Here is an 18,997-nt window from a genome sequence, read left to right as displayed (position 1 = left end):
CCCAGTCCAACATCTCTGAGACCCCCTGCCTCTGTCATCTGTGGGTTCGTGTGTGTGCAGGCAGAGAGAGGAAGAGCAGAGCGCACTTCAAGCTACACGGTGATGAGTCTGAGCGTTGCCAGGCACTAGAAAGCAAGAGCTGGAACACAGCAATGGTTTCAGGCTCCAAGAATGAGGCATTTTCTCCATCCCTCCCCAAGGCCCCTCAGACATCATTTGTGCGTGACGTATTTTAGGACCCTGTTTGCTCCTTTAAGAAGGGCCGGTAGCTCCCTTCTCCAGCTCAGACTGGCTTCATCTTTAGCAAATGCTGCTGTAGGTTTGGCTGTGCTCTTCCTTGGAATGTTTAAAGGGGATAATAATACAAAACGGCTCCCCCAGGAAACAGCTCTAGACACAGGCTGTGAGAAGCAATGCCCCTGGCACTCCGGGCTCCTTCGGTATGAGACACAGCCAACAGCAAGTGCAAAAGGCTGAAGACAGAGACTAGCTGGAGCATAAAGAGAACCTCAGAGTGAGAGGCAGGTGGCCCTGAGAGGGGGTGGGGAGGGCTGCACTGTGGGAAAGGGAGGGGATGTCTGAATGAGGCAGAGCCCCCAGACGAGTGCTGACGACACAGTCCAGTTCTCTCAATGACTGCTGCACCTGCCATCCCCAAGTTGTCACTGTATTTTGGGCTCAAGACTCTGAGTCCCTGAAGCTCCCCTCCCCCTGCCCCAGGAAGCTATCGTGAAAGCAGACACAGTGGACCGCAGAAGGGTCCCACAGTTCCTGATACCCCACACTCGCCTGGCAGTGTGGAAGAGCTGGCAGCTGCTGTCTGACCTGTTACACCAAGTTATGCCTAGCAGTCCACTAATTGGGATAAGAACCCTAGCGGCAACAAAGCTGTTCCCATCCTTCCCTCTCAGCCCCCTCTGGCAAACTCATCCTGAACATGAGCCACATCCCCACCTCTTTACTCAACTCCACACTCCCTCCAGGCTTTCCAATCCCACAGCTGCTCACTCCCCTCCTCACTCCCTCCTCCCGCACCCACGTCGTGAAGCAATTGTACACAGAGAAAACGAGCCTTGGAGTTTCAAGCTAGAGCGCTCTCTCCGACAAGCCAGCCTCCAGGACCACCACATCACATCTGTCTTCTCTCTGTCCATCCTATAGAGGAGCCTCTACCTGACTGTCCTCCCTGACACAGCACCATGGACAGTTCTGAGGCTTCACCCTGCCTGCAGGAAGACCAGATGGAGCTCGTGGAGGCTCTTTCCTCTCCACACGATTCAGGCAAGAAACGGGAAGGAAAGAACCTTCCACACCTCTGAGGCATCACCTGCTCGGTGAGCTCCCATGGACACGGGAGCCATTCAGACTGTCTGGGGCCCCACACCCCCTCCTGTGACAGCTTTAGCTCCAGCCCAGCCCACACGATGCAGAGCCTGGTGCCACTTCCGAGCACAGAGAGAGAGGGGAGAGAGAGAGAGAGAGGGGGGGGGAGCTGCCATCTCACCAATGACAAGCTGTTCCCGTCACACGGTTCGGACATCAAGCATCCTGGACAATGGATAACCCAGGCCTCTTCCCTCTGACTGGGAGAAAGTCCAACTCAGCACCTGGGGGAGTGACCCCAAACAGCAAGCCCCCCTGTAGCTCTCCAATCTGAAAGGACCACAGTACTCCATCTGACAGGTAACCTTTTCTACAAACAGGTCCAACAACTCGCACCAGCTACCCTCTTGGCCTTCAGCTGGGTCTCCGCCCTCTCTCCTGCATACCAGAGATCCCAAGACAAACAGAAGGCTGCCAGTGCACCACTTCTACTGAACAGCGAGCAAAAGAGCAAACAGAAAGTCAAGTACTCACTGTGGTGAAGTCTTGATGCCCACACTCCTGCCCCTTGAACTTGCAGTAGAGCATCATATCCTTCAGGTCATGGCCTACCCGGTGCAGGAACTCCAGCATGCTGAACTGCTTCGGTTTGTAGTGTTTGAAGTTGGCCTTCTGTCGGAGGGCCTCCAGCACCGTGGGGTCCGCCAGATGCGGGTCGGGAATCTGTAGGTTGACATCCAGCAGGGCCAGCAACTCCCCAGCGTGGTACAAGTCGTTGGTGGTAAGCCTGGAGAACCGGAAGCCATTGAGGTTGCAGAGGGTCACAGCTGGGAAGACCAGGCTCTGGGCCACCACTTCATCCACCTTGGTAACATGCTGATAAGAGAAATAGTAGGACACTCTCTCCGAGCTCTCCACCAGCAGCAGGCCCAGGGATCCGACGAAGGCCACTGCCCAAAGCACACGCCGGATGGTCAGCGGCCCATACACGAAGATGTGGCGGATGCCATGGAGAGTGGAGGTATTGGCGAAGATCTGGATGCTGGAAGGTTGCAGGCTGCCCTCACTGGGGCTCTCCTTGAGGTCCATCGGGACCCTGTGCAGTTCTGCAACTGGCTTCAGGTTGATCAAATCTCAGGGAAGAGTTCTCAGTCCTCTGAATTCTGCTTAAACCTTGGCATTCAAGGCAGAGATCGCCAGGCAAGCATCAGGCCAGACACTGGGAGTTATCCTGAGAGCCTGGCCGCACGCTGACAGGGGTGAGTGTTTATATAAAACCCATTCAAACTCTAGCTCCTGATTTTTTCCAGGCGATAAGGAGGGCTGGTTTTATTTAGGGAGACACCAAGGTGATGTGGAAGGGATGTGGGTGGGAAGGGAGCGCTTAGCCAATGGAAATAAAGTCCTCCCCCCTACACACGCCACTAGAGACAAGATTAAAAGCGAGAGCGAGGGAGAAAATGCTTAAAACAAGTCGCTGAGCAGCTCGGAGCCTGTTAACCAGCGCATAATGCCCCGTGTTAAGCATGGGGGGATGTCAGCATAGCCACGCTGATGCAGTGCGGTGGGGCGCCGCGGCGCAGCAGCATCCTAGCAGCTTGCACGCTTAGCTTCTTCCGGGGGATGTATGGGACCCTGGCCGCTGCTTCTCGCTGGCTGCCGGCCTCCATCCTCCCTTTCTCTCCTTTTCCAGCCCCCCTTTGGGGACAGAATTCCAATTGCGGGCCGCGGCTGCCGCCTGGGAGAGGACGCTGCGCTCCGCCTCCGAGAGAAGGAAGAAGCAGGAATGCAGGGGCTTCTGTGGGCTCCGTGCTTCCAGCCTTCTGGGAGAGAGAGGAAGACCCTTGGGCTCAGAAGGAGCCGGGCTTCCTGGCTTGCCTCCGGCAAGGCTTCTAGAAGGGGAGGCTTGTGAGGGGAGCCGGACAGATAGGGGTTGGGGACATGGAAAGTTTTTAGCCTTTTTATTTAAACTGCCGGGGGTCTTCTACTTCAGGTAATGAGCTATTCCCAGAGGAAAGCAAACTTGATCCCCTATCTCCATTAATGGAAGGAAAGTGGATACTTAACTGCATGTGGCCAGTGAGATGCTGGCAAGGGTTTTTGCACCAATGTGGGCTCCAGGGTCACATCCATGTGGGGGTCTCTATGGGAGAGATGATGAAAAGGAAGGGAGCAATTTTAGAACCATAGGGTCTCCCTCTGCAGGCTGGAGGGGGACACTCCAGAGTAGAGAGAAGACCTTCTAGAGATAGAAAAATCAGTGTGCCCATAGGAGCCCCAGAGAAAGAGCAACAAGTATCCCCCACCCCCATAGGGCTGTCAGGACTTTTTTGTGTTTAACAAAGGAAGACAGCTGGGTGCCCTGTAGGACTGGTTGAATTCCATTCTGTGTAAGGTGTGTGTGTGTGTGTGTGTGTGTGTGTGTGTGTGTGTGTGTGTGTGTGTGTGTGTGTGTGTGTGTGTGTGTGTGTGTTCTGTCCCAGGATCTGCCAGATGGAATCACAGCTGGGGCTGTAGGTAAGAGAGAGGACGGGCTCTGGTTGGTCTTCTACCTCCTGCTTCCTGAAAATCCCTTGTAAGTCAGGCCCCTGCTGGCTGATAGGTGTGGCTTGCCAAGGATCAAGTGGCTGGCATCAGGGATAAATTCTCATCAGGGTGAAAGGAATTGAAAGTTAGAGTAGCCAACTTGAGCCACTTGGCCAAGCTGGGGCAGAGCCACGCGGAGGCAAATGTCTTGGAGAGCAAAGCTGGCATCTCCAGGGCCTGCCAAGCTTAAGAAGGTGGAGAAAGGGGAAGCTGACATCATGCTCTTCTAGGCCAATGGCCATTTTGAGATGGCGTTCTGACCCATCCAGATTCCTGCAAAGCCAGATCCACTGAGATGGTTCCCAGAAAGCAGTCCGAGGTGACATGTGGAGCATGACCTTGGCAGTTTATCAATCGTGAATGATATGACAGAAGGCAAATGATCAAGACTGGGGAGCCTTGTGCCTTTGCTAACCCAGAGTCCTGGTCTCAACAGGGCATAGGCTTGTAAACCAGAGGGACCAAAACCAAGTCACCTTAGCAAGTGAATATTCTTGGTTTTATTGCCATCCTACAGATGAGAAAACTCCGCCACAATGAACTGCTGTGTCCAAATCACAGGACCAGTGAAGTGAGAGCTGGGACTTCATCTGGGTATGTTCACCTCGGAAACAGGTTTGGAAAAGCAGACCCAAGTTTCTCCATCCCAAATTTAGGAAAGGATTTGCACCTCCCCGCCCTTGAGCTACCTCCCTGTGTGTCAAACACAGACCACTTCTTCACATGTGTAGATGGCCTCTCTGCTCTCTCTGGGTCAAACAGCACCCTTGTTGCCCCTGTTTTTTGCTTTTACAATCTAGGCTTCTCATACGGAAGACTCCCCAACTCCCTGATTCTTCTCGCCAACCCTTGGCTTATCAGTCTAATTAACAAGCCCGTTCCCCTTTAACTCTGTTCCAGACACTATGTTGGCTTGGGGAAAGCAAAATACATTGATCAACCTCATGGCTCAAGGAAGTTAAACCATGACAGATACACAGCTCTGTGCAACCTCTCTGATGATCAGCTCCTAATCTCATTCCGCCCGGCTGGAAACGATGGTTATGATTTCTGCCACACCCTGCCACTCCTCACCAACCATTACCTGTGTTATGCTCCTTCGCCTCCCCTCTTCTTCTTCTGGAGCCATTTTCTTTCTGTTCAGACAGGTTTTCTCATATGTACAGAGGTGGATCCTACAGTAGATCTCGTCACCCCACCCCGATATAATAAACCCATTCACGGTTCTTTCACCCCCATATCAGATTGGAGGTCACGAGCATGGCAGGGAAGGGTGCTATGGTATAGTCGTGCAGGCCTGGGAGTTTGCATCTCTCCTCTGCTCTGCCTCCTGTTCTGTGACCTTGGAGGAAGCGCCTAATGGACTCGAAACTTTCATTTTCCCTCCTCTACAGTAGTGGAGCTTTGGGATGTTGAAGGAATGAGATAAAGCTTTGAAGTGTTCGTGCTAGCTAGACACTTAGCAGTTAGCACTCTCGGTCAATGCTGGAAGAAGGTGTTTTGTTGTTGATGTTTGGTATTCTCTTTCAGGTGACTGGGGAACCATTTAAAACTTACCAGGATCTTATTTGCCTCCGGAACTGCATATCTAAAAGCCAAGGTCAAACACACTCTGCCTTCTCTTCTGCTTCCTGTGCATGGCCCCAAAGATGACCTCAGGTAAGCAGGCTAGGCACTTAAGGATGGGTGGAGGACCAGAGGATAAAGGCACTAACGGTGGCTTTCATTGCAAGTCACTGGGCTCTGTGCTGGGCTTTCTCATGGATCTGCCAAATGTCAAGAGCACCGCTGTACCCATTTCACGGAAGAACTTGAGAATAAAGAGAAGGGCTACTTACTCTATAGTCCCATCGCTGAAAGCTTGAATGGCTGAAGTCTGAGCTGGAAGATGCAGCCTATAGACCTGCCCCTGACACCAACGCATACCATTGAGGCCCTGGCACTGAACTGGAGGACCAGAGATGGACAGTGTTTTTAAAGAAACATCACTGTACCATTCTCTGTCACGGCTAGTTACTCAGCAAGATGGCTAACACAATGTTCTTGCCTGGCTCTTTTTTTTTTTTTTTCTTTTTTCTTTTCGGAGCTGGGGTCCGAATCCAGGGCCTTGCGCTTGCTAGGCAAGCACTCTACCACTGAGCTAAATCCGCAACCCCTTGCCTGGCTTTTCTTAAGGGCCCTCTCTAGCTGGTAAGAATCTCTTGTAATTAACACTGTGATTTATGCACCAACATCAGATATTGTCTGATTCTTTAAAATGCTTTTGTGGAGCTCGGTTGTCAAACATTTGCAGCATCAATCAGGTCCCCATTACCTTTTCTTCGCTCTGGGGCATGTGCAGGGTCTTCTTAGGCGGACAGGCATCAGGGTTAGAGTAGGTCTACTTGGCCCAGTTTTTTAGGCGCTGCCCTAATTGTGTATAATTATGGTCTTTTTTGTGCACTTCACAGCTAAACATTTAAAAAAAAACTTTACAGATAAATTCATGTGAAAATTAGTCAGTTTAACCCCTTAGTATGCCCCGTATGCATAGACTTTTGCTATGGCAAATCTTTTTATTTGCTTAAGAACAAATAAACAGATGTATTTATGAATTTCTCTCTGGTACTGTTCTGAGGTGCCAGGAGGGGGCGCTCTTTTCCGATCTTGGGGACCCTTGGGCCTGCCCTAAATGTGACTCCCTTGGAGGCTTCTGGGAAGAGTGCTCTTGCTCCTGAAGAGAGTGGCAGGCAAAGTTAGACAGGGTGGGCCCTGCATTCAGCTCCCCAAGCAATTTGCTACTTAACATGTACTAGATACTGGTGGCTGCTGCCGTCACCCATAATTAGAAAAGAAAATGCATTCTTTTCTAACATGCAGATGGAATTATTAGCTCAAACTTCTATGTCTTCCTTGTGCAACTTTTCCTCCTTCCTGGTTCCTCATTGCAGGAAGAAAGATTAACCCAAGCATAGCCCTGCAGCCTGCTTTATAAACTCTTAGAGCAACGAGTCTTATTTCTTCTGTGAACTTTTTAGCAAACAATTCTCTATGAAGGACATACCAAGGAGAGATGTGAAGCAAAGTTGCATATTTAACGAGCCCTTTCTTTTACGTATTTATTCATTTTACATATATGGATGTTTTGCCTGAATATATGTGAACATGTGCGACACGCGTGTGCCTGGTGTCCTTGGAAGCAAGAAGAGGGTGTCAGATCCCCCTAGGACTGGAGTTACAGACAGCTGTGAACCTCCGTGTGGGTACTGAGAGTCAAATCTCGGTCCTCTGGAAGAGCAGCCATTACTCTTAACGGAGGAGCCACCTCTGCGGCTCCTGATGAGTAATTTCTTAAATCCATACTTACTGTTGCTTGCTCTCCAGGTGAAAACTAGAGAAACCTTTTTGAAAGAGTGGACCCATGGGAGTCGTCAATTGGCCTGACCCTGGGATAGATTTAATTTGCTGTGTTGCCTTAAAGAAACCGTAGGACATCTCTGTGTTGTTTTCTTCATTTGTGCTAACTCATTCCTCGAGTCTCCTGCTGTTGTTGCTGCTGCTGCTGCTGCTGCTGCTGCTGCTGCTGCTGCTGCTGCTGCTGCTGTTGCTGCTGCTGCAATTTGACACTGGTCTTGACCAAATCATAAATACCCACCCAGTTAACGGAATAAAACTGAGCTGGAATCTGGGATTCTGGCCATTAACCCCGTGTCACCATCTGCTGGAGTGAGATGAGGGTAGGGCCTGGGGCACTGGGGATCACCTGGCACTTGTCAGACACATAGACCCCTGCCATCTTCCCCTCCCGTTCAACTTTCACAGTTTCAGGCTCTGTAGAGCTGAGACCCCGTGAGGCTGGCTGCCTTTGTAGGTGGTGAAAGGCAGCTTAAGACATCACACAAGACCAGCTGTGTGGGCCTGATAGAGACTCTTTCTGTTTGCCCTGCCAAACTGCTCATTGGTGTTTCATGTCGATTTTCTCTCTGCCTAGAAAGACCCTGCCAGACTGCTTGCCCCTCTGCCCCCTCCCCAGCCGCTTGGCTGGTTGAGGGCTGTATATTGCAACAGGTTGTAGGAATTCATCAATCAATGCGCATGATAAATCTGCTCCTCTCTGCTGCCAAGGCTATAGAATTGGGGACCCTTCCATTCCTAGGGACCTGGGACCTGTCCTGAGGAAGTGAAGGTTCTGCCAACCATGATTCTGTCCCTTACTGCTCCCAGAGACTCAGCTGCTGTCACTAAACTGGAAAGCACCTGATGTCAGGTCGTGCACACCAGTTATCTCCTACGTCCTAATCTGTGCATGTGAGTGTCGGTGAGAGCTGGGGCCACCGAGGAACTGAAACTGCCTGACTGCCTGCCTCTCAGGGAGCAATTTCACCTTCCCTGCACCCGGCATGCGTGAATGGACACCCAAGACTTCTCTACAAGCCCCTTTTCACCCTCCTGCCCCTGCCATCCTAACCACAGGATGGTGAGAGCAAAAATCCACCAGGTAAATAAGAGGTAGGCACTCAATAAAGGCCGGCAGCTGTGAAAACAGCAGTGTCATTCACAACTTCAAACTGTGCCTTTCCCCTCAGGCACTTTTTTAATAACCGAAAATCAGTTTCAAATGCATCCTTGCCTTGTAGTATGGAAATAGTACTTTTAACTCTGATTTTGTTTACTTTAACAAGACACATCTCCCTGTAACCAGACTCTCACGGGTGGGCTGACTTCCTTTCCACTAGTCTCAAAGGAGGCTTTTGGACCATGTCTGACCACGGCCACTTTGATCCTGAAAGCCTTTCATCTAGAGTGCTCGCTTAAAGGTGTCCTCACTCGTATATAAAGCAAGCCCCAGCAGTAGGAGGTACCTGCACTAGGAGGCCCAGGTTTCTGATTTCAGGTCCCTTCACTAGGGAAGTGACAGGCTATCCCACCCTTTGCCATACCCTCTCTGGTTTATGTCTCAAAACTTACTTCCTTCATATTCTTTGTACAGATCCTCTTCTAGTCTGCCTCTGCCCTTCTGTCTCCTGGGAAGAAAGTAGAAGAAAGAAACCATGACTATTTGTTTTCTCTCGGTCACTCAGTCCCTGGAGCCAATTGATTCACACCCAAGGGGGAAAAAAAATCGCACAGACAGGTCTGAAGTCAATCATCCACAAAAGGCTTTCAACAAAAACTTTATTAGTACCACTTTGGCCATAGGTGAGCCGGCATTGTGTATAGCGGAGAGGTAGTGTAGAGTGAGCTTCTATGCTCTGAGTGGAGCTGCCTCTCCCCCTTGTGTTCTGCATGTGGGGTTGCAGCATCTGCTGAGCATCCTCTCTGCAGCCATAACGCTGCAGCACCTCACCTCCTACACCCATGGCCCACCCTGCCTGCCATCTTTATTCGCCGCTACGCACCCCAAAAAGCCCACAAGCATGTCCAAGTCAGAGTGCATGTTCATCCACATCCTGTATCTTCCGTGTAAGTAGTTGTGTGTTCGTTTCAATTCGATTCATGCGTTCTCTAGTTCTTTCAAACTGCCAAGTGAAATCAACGTGATGGAATGGGACTTTTAGAAAGCAGAGATCAGGACTGAGAAGGGTGAAAGGAGAAATCTTCAGCTTTCTCCTGTACATCAACATGACTCCCATTTTAAACTCATAACATGGTAATGTAGGGATGCTACATGGGGACGCTGGCTATGTATCATCTAGATAGGAGTAAATAAAGACAAAGCAAAGCAAATAAAAAAACCACAACAAAAACAAAACAAAACAAACAGACAACAAAAAAACCCAAACCCCAAATGCATGATCTCAATTTTCATGAGGCCTTTTCACCTGTTGGATGAGGCACTGGCTAACATCTCTTTTCTATTCACACTTGATGACATACTCAAACAGACATTGCCACGTCTGACTTCCATAGCAGAAGGAACTGTAGGCCCAGAGAGCTGAAGGACCCTAAGCTCCAATCTAAGAACTCATTCTATTCCACATTCCAAGTTGTTTGCACTCAGCTGCTCTCCTACTCGCCCCACTCAAATCCAATCCACAGAGCTCTGATTGAGAATGTTTGTGGACTCAGCTCCAGGGAGGGGAAGCCTATAAGATCAACAGGAAGCATTGGGGAGGGAGAAGATTGGAGATGGTGGTCTTATCCAGCTCTATAACCAGGCCAAGGATGACACTGTTCTTTCTACAATGTTCCTGTGTTTGTCACAATATCAGGAGTCCCAGTTAAAGAGCATTGGTTGAGTCCTGAGAGGGAAGTAACCACCCCACCTTTTCTTTGTACAGATACATGCATATGAGTGTGTGTCCTTGCTTTTGTGTCTAATGAAGTGATCGAGTTAGTAAGGACGTACAGCTTATGAATTTGGGTCTGAATCCTTTGCTAGAGCAGTGTGGAAAGAGGACAGTGAATGAAGGACACTCTCATTGTCCAATACACTGAGTCCACAGGGCTGTGCCTTTGAGGAGCCATGACATTGCGGTTGGATGCTTCATTCTCTGCAGGTCAGATTCCATGGAAGGACATCTCTGTGTATCAAGAGGACTATATCCCAGAGCCATGCACATACCCTGCCCCTTTTACCAGCAAGCAGGCCAGGCTTAACGGGGCAAGGTAATGAGACCACAGTCTCAACACTTGTGTGAGTGTGAACTTCAGATAAGAGTCTAGGGTGACTGCTTCCTTCCCTATGCCTTTGGAGACCTGGGGGTGTGTCTGTAAGGGTACAGTGCCTGGGGGAAGAAATCAATATGTTTCCATCCAGGACCCAACACACACTGGTCATGTTACCTGAAGCATGCTACTTAACTTGCCTTGCTTTGCTCATCTGTAAGATGGGGACAATATCAGCTCCAATGTCAAAGGATGGGTAGGTATAAGTAACTAAGGTAGGAAAACCACTAAGTATCTAATAAAAGTTCTGTCCTTGGAAGATGCCATGAGGACCACCTCCATTATAGTTACTACTATAATGTGAAAAGAAGTTTTGACTGAGCTCCACCCTCTGTATGCATATGAACTTTCTTGGTTTCCCACCATACATACCTCCATGGAAACTGGGGAAGGCACAGCCACGAATCCAGTACACAAGAGCACAGGGCAGTGGGGTTTGAATATTCATAACTCAAGGTACATATGGGTGCCAGGGGATAGGGTTCTCATTCACAATCAGTTTTGAGGGTAACTGAGATGGGCAGGAAAACTTTGTTTTGGACATTTGCCCCTTACAAAGCAGCGTTGGTATATCAAGAGCTCTGCTAGGACATAGCGCTCCTTAAGACGTGTTTGCAAACCCTGCTCCAGCTTTTACCTGTATCTAATTGGATTTCTGTTTTCTCCCAGGGGCAACAGGATGCCTGCAGGCTCTTGCAGATATTTGGGGATGGCCTTCAGAGGTTCTGAAAATGGTCGCCCTCATGCAGTCTGACCCAGAGATAGTCACTCTTTCATTTTCAGTGTGTTCTGTGAGGGCTGGAGCTCAGACTAGAGGCCTCATTACCCCATCACTCCTCGGTGCCTCTCACTAGAGCCCCACCCTCCCTGAACACTGAACTCCTATAACTGTATTTCCACTACCCTATGACCACACTCAGAAGCCAAGCTGCCAACCACCTCTGTGGTAGGACTAATTTCCCTGAGGGTGATGGAGCATGTCCATTGTGTGACTACAGCACTAAAGCATGAGACAGACAAGAGAGGAGTCAGGCAGACGCTTTGCATGTAAGGAGCTGCCAGTTAGGCAAGCAAGACCAAGCTATGACAGTTGAGGTCAGGTGTGTGGTAGAGCTGTACATGAGCAAGAATGAGGGGACTCAGAGTAGAAGGAGCATCAGCTATACTGTCCCTGGGCTGTGAGTGACAGCAGAGTGGTCTATCACTGTGTCTAGTCGTTACCAGCTCCATTCAAGGATGACACTCAGGTGCCGATAACTGTGTTAAGAATCCATGTGCATCATGAAATTCAGTGAGAATTTCCCTAGTTCAGTGCCATTGATACTTTGGGCTGGCTAAGTCTGTGATGCAAGGGATATTGGCTATACTGTGGGGAGTTTCACAGCACCCCTCATGCTCACACCTCACTGCCTCAGTTGTACCAATAAAAAAATGTTCCCTGGAGGCAGCATCACCACCAGCTGGAAACCACTGAGGGAATGAACCCATACATAGCCTAGGGCTGGACATATAATTATTATTCATAGTGCACAGCTGTCTCTTCTCTATTTGAGGTACAAGTAAATTAAACCCTAGGTCCAAGGCCATACATCAAGGAGGGGCTGGGAAGGGTTGATCTGGTTCACAGTCTGCAAGTTTGTTGTGTTCCTGCTTTGTCTCTGAGGATGCTCAGTGAGCCCACAGGTACTGGGCTGGGAAAATGGCTCAGTTGGTAAAGTGCTCAGCATGCAAGCATGAAGACCCAAGTTCTAGTCCCCAGGATGCACGTAAAGAGCTGGGCATGGTGGTAAGAGCATGTAATCTCAGATCTTGGTAGATGTAGGGAGGTAGATTCCCTAGGTTTCACTGGTATCTAGCCAAGTTGCATTGACAAATTCCAGGCCAGTAAGAACCCTGGCTCGCTAAACAAGGGGGGTGAGTCCTGAGGAATGATATTCGAGGTTGACTTCTGGACTCTCCACTCATGTACATACACCTATGCCTGCACACACACACATATACACACACACACAGAGAGAGAGAGAGAGAGAGAGAGAGAGAGAGAGAAAGATGGACTCTCACCAGTGGTAATCCCTGACAAGGATAATTCTCTCATGAGTAGTCCCACAACCATCTAACCATCTTTCCCTGCAGGCCCCCACCCACATTTTACAAATGAGTGTGCTAAGACCTGGACTAATAGAAGATCACCCCCAAGTTACAGAGCAGGCAAACTGCCAGAGGCTAGACTTGGATCCACGTCTTGTCAGGCTGCTCCCTGAGTCAAGTCAACACTGATTAAATGATGGGAGGCAAGCAGGCGACTTAATAAAAAAAATGCAAATCCAGGATGATGGATATATTTAGGAGGATGAATTATTATGTGGTGGTATAAAAATAGATCAGAGGAGAGCACATGGACTTGCCAGCCTGGCTGTGTGAGAGACGGGAGGTTCAGGAAGAGCACCAGCGACATTTCATTAACTTTGCTGGGAAAACATGGAGAGGCTGTCACCTGAAAACACAACATTCACGGTGGCTCTTAAAGGAACAGTGCATGCTGTCCTATGAGGAGGAGGTGGACTCTTGGTGGGTAGCTCCTGTTCTCCTTATGGACTTGTAGGTTCTGTGGCTATTATGCCATTGAAATGATTTCTAGGGTCCTTCTCCATGCAGATGGATCTCATGTAAATAAGCAAATCAATGTACAATGGAAACCAACCATGTATAGCACTGTGTGGGTATTCTGTGCATTTCTTTAAGTAAGAGGTTTGTACAGGCTAATCTTGGTTGTCACCTGGACTACATCTGGAATCCACTAATCCCCAGGCAGCTGAGCATGCCTGTGAGGGATTTTCTTGATTGATCATTAGAGGTGGCCAGACCCTCACTAAATCTGAGCCACATTTTCTGGTGGCAGCACATATGGAAAAGGGCATGGAAGAAGGAAGCTTTTGCTTTTGCCTCCTAGCTTATCTGCCCAATTACTAAGACATTCCTCTGCTGATAATAGAAACTAATATCAGCAGGATTCCTATGTAGACTAAAGACCAGCACCCCTTCGGGAATCCTCCAGGACTTCAGCACCAGCTTGGGACTGCTGAGACATTTAGTCTGGTGGAGTGAAAAACTGTCTAGTCATTGGCCTTTCCATCGTGAGACAGTTGTTGATGAAGTGCCTGAACCATAGACTGTAAGCCTAATAAGTCCCCCCCCTCTCTCTCTGTGTGTGTGTGTGTGTGTGTGTGTGTGTGTGTTGAGAGAGATACAAATATATGTAGATATATCTATTTGATCAGCTCTGTTCCCTTAAAGGACCCCAACAATCACAGGGATCTGGGTTTAAAGAGGACAAATAATATACTCAAGGTTCATCTGCTGTGGGGATAAGCTTCAGCCAGGAGTCAAGGGACACTGAGTCACTCTTTGCCCTGTGCCATCTGAGACCTCAATTATTCATGGGAAAGATAAAAAGAACCATGGTATGAGATGAGTGTAAATCCGACAAAACCAGCTTGGTTACTTGAAGTCTGTATAACTTGACTAGATCTTCATTTGCTCACCTGTAAAGAGGTCAGAACAGTCACTACCTCGAGGGGCTGATAGGCCACATAAGTGGACATGCATAATGCACCAAGAAGTAGCTAAGAGACCTTTGGTAACTAGGCTGGGGCCATAGCTCAGTCTGTAGATGGCTTGCCTGAAGCCTCTCTTCATAAACCTAGAGTGTAGGGAGTAGTTTTGATGTTAAGGTCTTGTTCTCCAGTTGGTTCTTGATCTATCAGTAAAGATGTCAGGGGCCAATTGCAGGGTGAAAGGAAAGAGGTGACAAGACACAGGAGAGGAAAGGAGTTTTTGCTATGCTTGGAGCAGGGGTGGGGGGTTTGGGGAGAACAAAAGGTGACCAGCCATGTGAGATCTCAGGCAGAGTGGCCATAGGCAGATTCTACAGGAGGGAGGCTAGGGTGTTGAGATGGCACTAAAGGTAACTGAGCAACTGAAGCTGAGGGCAGGTTGAAAGGTGCTGAGCTAAGAGTATTGGGAAGGGCACACTAGCTGACGGAGATTGGTGGAGCCCAGCAATTGAACCAATAAGGCAGGTTGAAATTGAGCAACGTGTTTGTGTGTGTGTGTGTGTGTGTGTGTGTGTGTGTGTATTCTGTGGGCAGGGGCTGGTAGTGTGGCCCGTTCCCGGAGCTTAATACAGGGTAGCAAAAGCTACATGATACACTTGGGTTCCACCCCCAGCAGCACACATACTGAAGTGGGGTGCCATACAGCATTCCAGGGGTGGAGACAGGAGAATCAGAAGCTCAAGGTCATCTCTGGCCACATAGCAAGGTCAAAGTCAGCCTGGAATAAAAACACTTGGCAACTGTGAAACTTTAGAGTTCCTACTGTTGTCAAAAGGAGAGTCAGGTGATTAAAACTCACACCTTAGGGGCCTATGATCTTCCCTTCATCATGAAGACATTTTCCCTATCTCAACTCCATGGAAAAAATGGCAAGAGTATAGTTAGTCAAGAATCAGAGGATGACCAAAGGGTTTTAAATATTCATGAGGCAAGGGGGCCCTAAGGTCCCAGGAGACAAAAGAAACTCACATCAGAAAAACACAAATGGTTTCAGGACCATTTTCCTGAGATGGATGGGAACACTTCTACAAACATTTACACCTTCCTAAGCACTGAACTTCTTCCAGGCCACAAACTGCTAATTTTGTACCCCCTCTGCTATGTGGGAATACCACAAGAAAATCGTCTGTGACCTAAAAAGCTGGGTCCCCTGAGGCTGGTGTTACCTCAGTAGCTAAAGCACCTACAGGCATGACACAGGTTTAATTTCTAGAAGCCACACTAAAATAATAAATAAACTAATGCAAAATTTGGCATGTTGGGGTGTGCTCCTAATAGTAGCAGACCCTGGGGGTGGGGAGGAGCTCTCTGGCCAGCCAGCCTAGCCTGCTTGCTAAGTCTTAGGCTAGTGAGAGAGTCAGAAACCAATACAGTTCCCAAGCAATGACCCTGGGGTTGTCCTGTGGCTTTCACACCCATGAGCACATATGTGTACCTGCGCACACACATGCATATATGGCACCCAAAAGTTGTGTCGACTTAGTCAGAAAGGACACACTCTGCCTTTTTAGAGGAATAGCATTTAGATTTCAGAACAAACAGCTTTTATGTGCTCCCTGGTGTTCAGTTGCTTCAGATCTATTTTCTCTTGAAGGTCAACAGTCTGGTAGCTCTTGTGATGCTCCCGCGAGAGTCAAGGTACCTGAGGAGCATGGGCGGGGAGGTCTCTAGCTTGTGGTTTACATGGAGTCCCAGAGTTAGGAAAGAGTTGGTGGTTGTCCTGGGTCTCAGAAATTTACACCTTTAAGGACCACTGCTCAGTGGTGATATGTTGGTCAGTAAGATGGAGAAGATATAAGACAAGGAGCACCATTGTTTGTCTAAACAGGGAATGATAAAACTCCACACTGACTCACAGTGCGACTGACTACAGCAACAGCCCCTGTTACATGGATACACAACCCACATTTGTCACATTGTGAATGTGCCTTCTGATTTTCCAAAAGTCTCTATTATAGTCCTCCATGTACATAGGAACACTCACTCAGAAACGGAGACACCTTTAACCGATGACAAAGTCAGCCCTACGGTGTCAGAATGCACATCTCTTCTTCAGAACTGGCTTACTAACTTCTCAGCTCATTGGGGATGGGGAACGTGTAGGCTTGCATCTGAAAAAAACAAAAACAAAACAAAACAAAACAAAAAAAAAAAACAACTCCATGATCAGACAAGCTTCATGATCAGAAAAGGAAAACAGTAGCTTCCAATCAATGGATCCGAGGCATGACACGTGCAGCGTCTCTCCATTCCCTGATTTCCACCCCTTCTACCCAGTTCTAGGCTTCCTGGGCAACGAATGCACAAGACAGTTACAGCCCTTGAGGCTCAGTGGCCCCAGGGCTTCTGCACAAACAAGCTGCCAATGGTCACATAGTCTCTGATACTCCAAGGTGAACCACAGGCCCTTGAAAACAATAAAACTCAACAACAGCCTTCTTTCTGTTTCTTGCCAGAGTGGACGAGGAACTGCCGGTAATTATGCTGGGACCCTTGCCGCAATGCCTGCTTCCAGAGCTACAGCTGCGCTCCAGAGAGATCATTAGTCGGTGTGCACATGTTATTGAGGGCAGTGGTGTCATCGCCGGTTGAAGATGCCCTCAGTCAAGTGTGAGAGCCGGAAATGGACGTCAAAATAATTAACCTCCTGTGATTTTGTGCTCCTTGCAAAATCAACCATGTGCAGCTCATATTTCAGCAGAACAATATAATCATTTGTTCACAAGTCTCTCTCTTTCTCCCTTCCTCCCTCACTCGTCTTTCCTCCTTTCTGTCTCCCAATCCATCTCATTGGCTAGCTTTTCTGTATTCCCTTCCCACCCTTACAGCAGGCTGTCATAACCCCCTGCACCCATAGGCATCGCTGGCCGGGGCTTAGTACCCTCACCCATTGCTGTCACACCGACTCTCTAAAGAACAGCAGAACGTGTTCCCTTTGTAAAAGCTTCGCTTGACCCCATTTCAGTTCACCCACTCTCTCCTGCACCACGCAGGAATCATGCATCACTGTAGGAGTCACAGCCAAAGCATCCACCGTCCACTCTACTTAAGGAACACTCCTACCTGGCTGGTGGCAGCATTACAAGGGGCCAGCCTGGGGTTGGAGAAAAGTCCACGTGCAGACAGGAGCTAAGGGTATTTGCCAAGTTGTAAAGAGCAAGATGTTGAATGAGGTGCCCCTTAGAGTATGGGGTGTCTGAGCCTTCACTCTGTTCCCTCATCCAGCCAGCCATTCTTTTCATCCAGCAATGTATGCTAAATGTTGATCGCATGGTATAGGATTCTCCACTGTGTGCATCTTGTAACTGGTGTGAACCATTTTATTAATTAAAGATGTCATTATAGCCCCATATTTTTGTTACTTTAAATGAAGCACTCCAGGACCGCGCCCTCATTAGCACAAATCCCAGGATCTCCTTCACTGTTGACCTTAATTTAGTTTTCCCTCTTCTCATCCTCAATGCTGATCCAAGGACCTCCTCCCAGTCATTCCAGCTTTTGAGTAACAAGGCTCTTTATACTCTAAGGGAAATGTTCCCCATGACCACCAGAGGTCACTATTGAGAATGATCTCAGGTAAGTGTATGGACAAGGAGGCTAGTCTCAACTGTGGCTGCTAAGATCATTGCAGGGGACAAGTTCTCTGAGTACACTAATGAAGATACTCAGAAGTTGTTCCTAATTCTGTGCAGAAAGTCAGGGGAACTAATGGTTGAGACATTCTCTATGATGCAGTATGCTTCAGCCAGGTCTTCCTGAGTAGCTCACTTAATCTCCTCTCCTATTCATGTGCCCTGAGGAACCTACCACCCTACACTCCGCTCATCCAGCTCACCTCGCGTCACTGGGATCACGGTGATCCTCTTGTCCTCTTTCTGCCTTGTAGGTCTACAGCGTCCCTTTACAGGTTTGTGCACACTGCCCCAGGTCCCTGCAGAGCCGAGAAAACAGCAGCTTCTGCAAATATAAGAAGCCCTCCAGCAGCACACCTTCACCTGAGACTGCACCTTAAAGACGTTCTCAGAGACATTTGGAGGATTTTCCTGAACATGGCAGTGGTGCCTCGTGCTTAGTTATTAAAACTATGATGCAAAGCAAACAAAGTATCTGCCTTGTAAGAAGCTCATGATCTAGAGAGGATACACACATGCACGCACGCACACACACACACACACACACACACACACACACACACACCTACTTCATTCCAAGTACAGTAGAACTTACTCTACTTGGATAACTGGACATCACTCAAGAATGCTTGGAAGGACAAAGAAATCCCAGGTACCTGAGAAGATACCTGAGCAGCGGAAAACAGTTTTAAGTCAATCTCCACCCCCACCCCCACCCCCCACCCCCATACACACACACACACACACACACACACACACACACACACACTTTCACTCCACTATCTCATCACTCATCAGATCATGAGACTCTAGTCCTCACTTAGAGAAAGAAAAAGCCCTCAAGTTAAGTAGAAGAATAGACTTCAAAATTAGTCCCTTTTCCCACCCCACCCACCCCCACATTATTTGTGAACTATTGCAGAATTCGGGGTGGGAAGGCACTGGCATGTCAAGGACGAACATCCCTGCTTTGTAGTAAATTCACACTGAAAACACAAGGTCTGAGGCATTTCCACCGAATCTGTGCAGTATGCCTTGGTTTCTCTGCCAGAGAGCTGTGGCAGGGGCATGGCCATGACTGGAGTGCTCAGGATGCAGAGTCATGGGAGGGGAGGGACTCTGGGGTTTATATAAAGCAGTGGCCAGGACTGAACAACTCTTAAAATAATGAGGAAATTGCTTCTAGCAGTTTAT

The 18,997-nt window shown here is 48.7% G+C and overlaps 1 protein-coding gene and 1 long non-coding RNA gene across 3 annotated transcripts in view; one reads left to right on the top strand and one right to left on the bottom strand.

The window, feature by feature from the left end:
* Asic2 (acid sensing ion channel subunit 2) overlaps positions 1-2,565 on the bottom strand; it is a 1,059,219-nt gene extending 1,056,654 nt beyond the window's left edge. Inside the window, exon 1 of the mRNA XM_032912543.1 lies at positions 1,858-2,565. Within this exon, the coding sequence (XP_032768434.1) occupies positions 1,858-2,412 (555 nt within the window). The 5' untranslated portion in view covers positions 2,413-2,565. The remainder of the gene's footprint in view (positions 1-1,857) is intronic.
* On the top strand, positions 2,471-18,219 carry LOC116909069. Of its 2 annotated transcripts, XR_004389048.1 has the most exons (5): positions 2,471-2,582; positions 3,017-4,503; positions 5,440-5,568; positions 16,628-16,720; positions 18,058-18,219. It is a non-coding gene; the product is annotated as an uncharacterized LOC116909069 (long non-coding RNA). The 2 variants fall into 2 exon arrangements; XR_004389047.1 differs by lacking the exon at positions 18,058-18,219 and having other exon boundaries at positions 16,628-17,339.
* The last annotated feature ends 778 nt before the right edge of the window (positions 18,220-18,997 follow it).

The sequence above is a fragment of the Rattus rattus genome, chromosome 9 (assembly GCF_011064425.1).
Source record: "Rattus rattus isolate New Zealand chromosome 9, Rrattus_CSIRO_v1, whole genome shotgun sequence".
Classification (NCBI taxonomy): domain Eukaryota; kingdom Metazoa; phylum Chordata; class Mammalia; order Rodentia; family Muridae; genus Rattus; species Rattus rattus.
Note: the sequence above shows the minus strand (reverse complement) of the source record. Positions and strands in the feature narration are given on the sequence as shown.